This window comes from Lampetra fluviatilis, chromosome 15, assembly GCF_964198595.1.
Source record: "Lampetra fluviatilis chromosome 15, kcLamFluv1.1, whole genome shotgun sequence".
Lineage (NCBI taxonomy): Eukaryota > Metazoa > Chordata > Hyperoartia > Petromyzontiformes > Petromyzontidae > Lampetra > Lampetra fluviatilis.
In genome coordinates this window covers 7,944,297-7,952,823 of record NC_136289.1, presented here as the reverse complement: position 1 = coordinate 7,952,823, position 8,527 = coordinate 7,944,297, and the positions used below count along the sequence as shown (strand labels likewise).

At 43.6% G+C, this 8,527-nt stretch overlaps 1 protein-coding gene across 1 annotated transcript; it reads left to right on the top strand.

The window, feature by feature from the left end:
• ANKRD37 (ankyrin repeat domain 37) lies at nucleotides 1–3,540 on the top strand. Its single transcript, XM_078863405.1, has 4 exons — nucleotides 1–119; nucleotides 1,970–2,116; nucleotides 2,410–2,501; nucleotides 3,339–3,540. The coding sequence occupies exons 1-4, from the start codon at nucleotides 93–95 to the stop codon at nucleotides 3,538–3,540; spliced, it is 468 nt and encodes a 155-aa protein (XP_078719531.1). The 5' UTR covers nucleotides 1–92.
• Nucleotides 3,541–8,527: the final 4,987 nt, after the last annotated feature.

The window sequence follows — 8,527 nt, the reverse complement described above, 5'->3', positions numbered from 1 at the left end:
GGTAGCGGTGGGTCCGTGTTGGAATTCGACCAGGGGTGGTTGACCGAGGGTTTAGTACAACTTGTACGTACAGGGGCAGTGACGAAGACAGAATGCTTCTGCTCGAGTACAACGGCGAGGTAAGAGGGCATCAAACTCAAGAAGTGGTGCACTGATTTGCAGTGTTGTGCTTAGTTTTCAATCGTAAGAATTACACCTCCCGATTAGCACGGTTCCAAATAAGTTAATACATAGAGGCGAGTTCATTGACTCTAGAGCTTTCGTGAGGGCAAAAAAACGTATTGAAAGCATTGGTGGTTTGTGATAAATATTATACAATATGGCTTTATATCAATGTGGATTTATAGCCACATTGTAGGGTTCGGGTCCATCAGTCCATTGGAGCTCGGAACCAAATGTTTTCTAGCAGAATTTAACAGAAACCCATGGCATGACTGGAGCTTATGCTGCTGGAAAGTACATGTGCCGAAGATTCATGGGCTGATGGACGTAAATGCGAGTTGCGTTTATAGTGATAAACCCCGCCAATTGTCTACGATTTAAGGAGGAAGATTCGTTTATCTGTTGTCGAATTCCTGACGGTTATTCTAGTTACGTTCTATAACACGTTACAATAAATCGAACACCGGTTGTGTAAATGCCTGCGGATTAACTACCACCGTTAAGTATCAATGAGACCCCTATCTGCATCACTAAATGTGGGGCAGCTCTACGCATGCGAGACAAACTGGATTGGGTATATTTAACTTGGACACGACCTCTATTCAGGCGGAACAGTTGGGGTGGAAGCTCAGGGTGAAGGCATCTTGATTTATTCCGTCGAGTTAACGCTGCGCCTATGACCACGTGTCACACGACATGCGTTCAATCTTGTCACATCTCGCAAACCCAGAAGAAGACTTCAATCTGGATATAGCACTTTGGGTGGGTGTTGTGGGCTGCTATCTGTGTGATGGGCAGCAGGTGGTAGTGCGCATCAAATCCTTTGCTGTACGGTACTCTACTTGTGTATGCCCCCAAGTCTATGCTCACCAAGTATGTATGGCAGGACAACTCCCAATGACACCGCCGGCGTGGGGAGGTGCCTCATCCAGCAGTGGATTGACAAGGGGCTGTGAAATTGAATTACTGTCCTTTCTTTAACCAGGAGAGCCTTCCTGATTGCCACGTTGAAAATTAACGTTTAGACAATATTAAAATACCGTATTCATAATTTTAATTGTTGAAGATGCTCACGCATGCCAAGCAATGGGGTCAATAAATCGTCAAAAATGAAGTTTATGATTGGTAAATCATAACTGATTGGTAAATCATAATTACGATAATATTTCCTAGAGCATTATGGAATCGTAATGCATGTGCAGGAATTCTACACGGATCTTTATAGGAGGACCTCCTCTAACAGTGGCAATAACAAAAGACTACGCGTATCTTGCTGTAGATGAACTGTTGAGGAGTGTGTGCGTAAGCAGTACAGCTTTAGCCTAACCGCGAGGCATGTACATTTTCAATACAAAAAATTAATATCGTATATTTGAGTGATGCTTAATACATATTTACAAGGAAATGTCTGACGTTCGCCTTGTGGTTGAAATTAAAGTGAAAGTATATGTGGGTTTGTGTTTGCACCGCCGTTATTTGTAAATGCCCAACGTAACTTGACATAGTTTGATAATGAACCTATCGCATCATCAGTTTCCCCTTTACTCCACTGCTGAATGAAGGCCTCCCAATGCCATATCAGTAAGTTGGATTAAAGGAGTGAATTTAATTCGTTACAATGTAGTAAATTTAACTTTAAGAATATACATAATCAACTCAACAAATCATTAATCTGTTCATAGTAAGCTCCATACTAACAAATTTCTGAGCTGTGAAGGGATGAATTTTTGTTACTTGCCGGACTCGTGTATCTTTTATTTAACCAAAAAATTGTCGTTTCGTTATATTCCATCTCCCGGTTTGCTAGCCGCTGGCTGTGTCCCGCTTGCTGGAGCCCAGCAATAGTTGGGACGCGGCCCCGGCAGGGCACACGCCGGCCCACCTCGCGGCTCGAGGAGGGCACGCGCACGGCCTCTTCATGTTCCTGCAGACCGGCAGCGACGTCAACTCACAGGTGAGAAGCTTTTGGGGAAGGGTTATTTTTTGGTGATTTAACAAAAAAAACTGCACCACAATCCCAGGGACCTAGGTTCGACTCCCAGCCGTGATGCACAACACCGGTGGCTACTTGGTATCTGAACCTGATTGAACCGTCTCTTGTCTGGCAGGCAGCTCCTGCTGCTGCAATTCTCATCAGCAACACTGAACGGTCACTCTATTATGCGTGTACCTTAGTCAGGTCTACATGAAGTTCAGAGTTCTCGTCTGTGTGCAGTGCTCGGTCGTAAAGTGTGCATTTCTTCCCAGGATCATGTGGGCGAGACCGTTATGCACAAGGCTGTGCGATCGGGCAGTGCAGCGTGCGTGGGGCTGCTCCTGTCATGCGGGGCCCATCTACAGTGAGTTTCCTGCACAACGGAATCGGAATTTTTATTGATACTGGGAGAAATTCAATGAGCTATAAAGCTCGTTTTTTCGTTTTTGTGCGCCTTTTGGCATCATCTGGTCCAACCCATGTGAGAATAGGCTCTAAGGAAAGCTGTCTCGGATGTGGACCAATCAACTTCAAGGACAGTGCATATATTATCAGAGTTTTTGTTTGCATTATGGCTGCTGGTATTGTGGTCTATGCAAACATGATTCCTTGTAGAAAGGTGTCAGTTTTGTTGCCAGATAGAAGGGTAAAAAACCAATTATCAAGTAAGCACTTGTCCCTTGCTTTTTATTCGACGCGTGTGCGGCGATGGTGCAGCCATCGATCGAGGGTCTAATTCGAACCGCGTGTGATCGGCATCGCGCTCGCTGAAGGAATGCCTTCAGGGAAGTCGTGTACTGTATACACAACTGCGCACAATTCTGAGTCACTTATAATTACTTTGCCGTTACTTATTGCCAATTATGGATTCGGACCATTGTCTTATCATCTCCGAGTCCCTGGCACATAATAATATGCTACACAGTGGCAGTGGGGGTCACAAAATGCCGATTTATTACTAATAAACCCCAATGATCCGATCGAAATTACGGTTTTCGATCAGATCATTGGGGGGGCACGTGCCACCCCACCCCCCCCCCACTGGCTCCTCCAGTGTCCACGTGCTACTAGCTTCTTTAGGAAATGACAGCACATCCGTCAAAATCTATGCAGTGGCATGCATTGTGCTTGAAATACAATGGAATGGTTTAGCGGGGACTGCTGTCCTGATGAACGGTGATGTTCGCATGTTCTCCCGCAGCATGAGGAACCATGCAGGCCAAACCCCGCTGGAGCTGGCGCAGGCTTGCGGAAACCTGCAGCTCATCGCCATCCTGTCGTGTGCCGCACAGACCTCCTGCAGTCGTGCCACTGCCTCCACTGGCCAAGCTCTGAGCCTCCTAAAGAGAGGCCATGGGTCTGCGCACACTCAGGGCACGCGTCTCAAGCAGTCCAGATTTTAAAAGCCACTATCCGGTGTGGCTTTCTGGACTAGGCAGTGTGTTGAGCTCAACCCTGCGGCCTTCCCTGGAAAACTACATTTGGATTAGGCGTGGCTGTGAAAACCTACTTTCTAAAAAACCACTGTTTACTCTTTGTAAGAATAGAAATCTATCTACTGTTTTATTCAGGTTCTAACCCGAGTGGTTAAACAATCACATAGTTGGACCCTCCTCAATGTGAGGCTTTCCTGAAAATATAGATTGCACTTAAAATAAGCTGTGAATCATTCATGTGCTCTGTATGAGGGAACTACATTTTTTTAAAGTAGGTTTTTCTCAAGCAGCTTTTTCATTGTGACCACTTATCTCTTCATGGATTTTTTCAAATTGCATTGATATTGCTGGTTTGTGTTTGATATTTACTCATTCAGGGACAGTTTTGCTCACTTCATTATGCAAGTTTCAAGTGTATTTTGCTTAACAGGAGCGGCCGCTGGATTCGAAACGTGAACCTTCGTAATGAGCGGCGAAATGCGCGACCGTTAGGCCATGCGCTTGCCAAAGTATGTCGAGCTTGCAAACTCGACTACATGCAAACAATCAAGCATTAGTTTGGCAGTGGTGCCGAAGCACAAATTTAATAACATGCCACATTTGTAATTAATACTGCCTTATAACAGAAAAAAATTCGAGAAAATGCTGACATTTTAGCCTAATCTGCTTTAATGAAGGACCATGCTCAATAGGATGATACCTAGTACAGTCTATGTTATATATATGTTTTATATACATTTAATTAATATTTTATTTATTATAAGGCAGTGGTAATGATGAATCCAATGAGGATTTTTTTTCTTTTCCCAGCTACTTCTGCAGCACGTTTTAAACAAGATTTTCAATACTAATCCACTAGAGGGCGTTCCAGTTAAACAGACGTCGGTGACTGCGATCCAAAACCACTTGCATAATGTTTACAAAAACGTGTGACCACTACCAACGTATTCAGATGTGTTTTTGCTTGACTTACAACATTAATAAACCTCCACCTAACCAGGATTTAAATAAAGCGATTTCAGTGCACGGGCAACACCGTTTTTCACACTTTTAGTGTAAACTCTGGAGGAAAAAACGTTGGAACATTTTATATTTCGCAGAGAAAATAAAGACGATGCACTGCTCTTTTAACGCTTGGAATAAAAGCGAGTGAAAAGTTTAATTTACAATCGCTGGGGTCATTTGGAATGAACCACAAACATGTGAAAAATAAATAGGATGTACCCTTTCTGGCAATACATACGGGTGTTAAGATGTTCAAACATCAAGTAGACGCATTGCAAGGCATTAAGTTTGCATTCACCACACGTGCTTGTGGTAGAAACGGTCCGTGTTTCAACTTGCGTTTTACTGAATTCAACTATGCTCTTGTACAACTTACAAAAATGCGGGCATTTAACATGTATATAAATAGTTGCAACCTGTACTTGTATGTATATAATTTCCGAACTTACAAATGCTTTACAAAAGGCCCCCCCATAAGGTGTCTTGCAAGTGTTTACATGTCTTGATAAAATAGTTTTCTTTGTCTTTATATTGTATGTATACAGATTCTGTGTACTGTGTTTACACAACCGAAGTATTTTAATAAATGCTTAAGCATCACGCTACCTTTACTTGCCTGATTGCAGTATGCTTTGGTTTCATTAAGTATATACATCATTAGCCATGGACTATCCACTGCTGGATGAAGTCCTACCCACACTCGACATCCCTCACAGTTCAGCAATGACACAATCCATCTCACTCCTGCATTAGCTGATTTCGTCAACATTTCATCGACATGCTGGTTAGTGGTCCTCTGGTGCATTGTAACCTTTGGCTGTTATTCTATAACTAGTTGTGTACATTTGCCATCATCTCGTACTATATATCTATAGGTCCTGTTCAAGCCCATTTACTCTGTCAATATGATGGCCGTTTTCCTGTTTGTTCTCTGATCCACTTTTCTCTTTCTGTCTGGGTGCAATTCCCAATTTATCACGTACTCACAAGCTGTTACATATTGTCTGTCAGTGTACATGTTTACCCACCATATGTCAAAGTGGGCACTGCACTGATTCAATACTTATTTCTTCAGAAGTATTGGTATGTTGCTTTTCATTATCGTTGGAGCGGTGGTTTGCAACATTAAATAGGATTTCCTGAGTTCTCGGACATGGGTAACATTGGTGGCAAGTGATATTTGAACTGGCCCTGGACATCCTTCACTAACCCGCACAGACCAGTCTGGTGAAGTATGGTCAAACCATGACTGACCAACAATATTTAGAGGCTCTCGCGGCAGTGAATTGACATAGATGAAGTAATATTTTTAACATTTTAGAATACTTTATTATTCCCTGAAAAGTTTGTAAGCTTTGTATTGAAAATACTGAAAATCATAATCTTTATATAGACTGGAGTAATTCGATGAGCTATGAAGCTCTTTTTCACAGATGTCCAGGAGTTCACATGTCTACTATACGTAATACAATACTGCATAGTTTTAATACATTTTCTCATAAAGCGTGAAATTTATATATTCATAAATTATACATGGGGCAGGTAGTGGAGAATATAGGCCATAACTTTATCAAGTTAGGGTCCATTTCTAACAGAGGTGGTCCTTGAAATGGGTCCAGAGTTTGTGTTGAACAAATGTGGCTGAAATTATTCACTCCCAGAAAGCTGCGTGGTTGAAGGATTGTGCAAACTACTTAAATGTATTCCATACCTGTCAACGCCTTATTAGTGTCTACCTTATTACAGACCAATTTAGACCTTGTTGATCACCCCGTGCCCTTATAAAATCTAAACGTTCATCCTACCATGTCCCATCACAAGGGAGACACACTAATAAATATCTATTTTTGCCCGTATTGAAATGGGTGGACGCCGTATGGACCTGAAAACTCAATTTCCCTGTACAAGAATACGGGTAAACCGTATGGTTTGACAGCTATGGCATTCATCTTCTTGGTGCTTTCGGTAAAGTCACGTAGATAGAAAATAATAAAAAATAAAGTGAATACAAAATTCAAATGATAACAAAAAAACACTCATGTAGACTGTAGCCTAGTTCTTAACCTGAGTGAGTATACTGGCAGTCTATAATGTCGACTTATTCTTGGTTCTTTCAGAAATAAAACTAAAATAAAAACTAACACAAAAACCACGACGTTTTGATCGCAACACAAGTGGTCGTCATCAGGAAAAGAGGGGTTAACCTCTAAAGGCAAACTGTTTATAAAGGTTTAGAGATGGGCGTAGCCCAAGTGTGTCAGCAGCATGGGCGGGGCAGCTGATGTTAATGTAGCCCACGTGGGTCCGCAGCATGGGCAGGGGCAGCTCATGTTAAAGTGGAAGAAAACAACGACACCGCCAGTGGGTCTACACCAATCAAAGAGCCGCCAGGTAATCATTGCACCCCGCTCCACACACCCACACTGCTGAAGGTGGAGGTTGACAAGAATACACAAATCAAGTCATGACCCAAAGTGGTTGATACCATCTTTCCAATGATTGCTGAGTTTATAACCATCCTCGGTTGAAATTGTGTCTATATATGGATGGCTTCATGACCGAATCTTTGTTGACTAGCCTTTTGCCCATCCAAGGGCGGGTGTATTGCAGTAAATCTGAAACTTGCAAGCGAAAATCAGACCACGACATGATATTCATTGCATCAATTCGTGTGCAATTTGTAAGGGCGCGGTGACACAGACTTATTTCATTTAAAGGTGATAATCCCTTGTTTATCAAGACGTCCTTTTTACTTTGATGTCTCAACAGCGTTACGGAGATCGCGTGACGTGAGGGTTCTGCCTTTGTAGTGAGGGTTGTGAGTTGAGGCCGAGGAGGGGGAAGGTGGCGCCTCGGCCCCCCATGTGGAGTGACGTCAGCCGCTAATTATTATGAATGGCGGGGGGGGGGCATTTGGAAGACGTCACCTCTTCATGATTATTAATGTGGGGGGCTGGTGATGGTTTTGATTGGATCCTCAGATGGCTCCTTAAGTCATCACGGTTGGGGTGATGACTTAATAACCAGGCTACAGTACACATTATACTGGTAGGAACCCACTGGTTCCACCAGCCCACAGGGGATTATTGCGTCCGTCCGTCGTGCAGGGAGGGGCTGGGTGGGGAGGGAGGGCTGGGTGGGGGGTGGGAGGGGTGGGGCTGGGTGGGGAAGGGCTGGTCACCCCGTGGTGCCCTTATAAAACTCAACGTTTAACCTACTCACGCCGGCTTGTGCCCGCCCTCACAGTCGGGCATATTTGCAGAATACACCACGCCGCCGTTGACCCTGGCCATTGACCGAGCAACCCAACGTTCCTACCAGCTCCCTCCACAGGAATGTGTTAGACTGCCAGTACACTTACTCCGATTAACAACCAGGCTAAAGTCTCCATTAGTGTTTTTTTATTATTTTTTATTCACTTTATTTTTTCTTACTATTTTCTAACTACGTGAATTTACCGAAAAAAACCAAAGAATATGAATTCCTGCAGTCACGAAAGTTTAAAGTAAAAATTTTGACAGATTTTGCTCATGCATCATCGTGTCGAGTTCATTGACGTGAGCCAGTCCATTATTGAACACCCCTATTTCAGAAAAGCAAACGCAAGCATGTTCCAGTAAACTTTCATCGCCTTATAAAACATATTTCCTTATTCCTTAATGACGATTACTGACTGAAAGGCTGAACGCTTTAAGCACATTTAGGCGCTAATTATTTAAGTAAATCCCCCCCTCATATCAATAACCCACAGTGGACTCGTCCACTCAAAAAAACATTCCAAGCCCCGTGGCGTGATGACGTCACCCGCATACGTGGCTAACGACAACGACACCGCGGTGACGTCCCACGGTGTCCCACCTCCGGCGCATTTCGCGCGATGACGTGGGTGGGGTGGTCCCTCCCCCTCCACCCCGCACAGATTGGCGCGATGACGTCACGTCTCCGCGGG

Coding starts and splice junctions, on each gene's coding strand:
- ANKRD37 (XM_078863405.1), top strand. CDS start 93: ATGCTTCTGCTCGAGTACAACGGCGAG. Junction 120..1,969: donor TGCTCGAGTACAACGGCGAG/GTAAGAGGGCAT, acceptor CCGGTTTGCTAG/CCGCTGGCTGTGTCCCGCTT. Junction 2,502..3,338: donor TCATGCGGGGCCCATCTACA/GTGAGTTTCCTG, acceptor GTTCTCCCGCAG/CATGAGGAACCATGCAGGCC.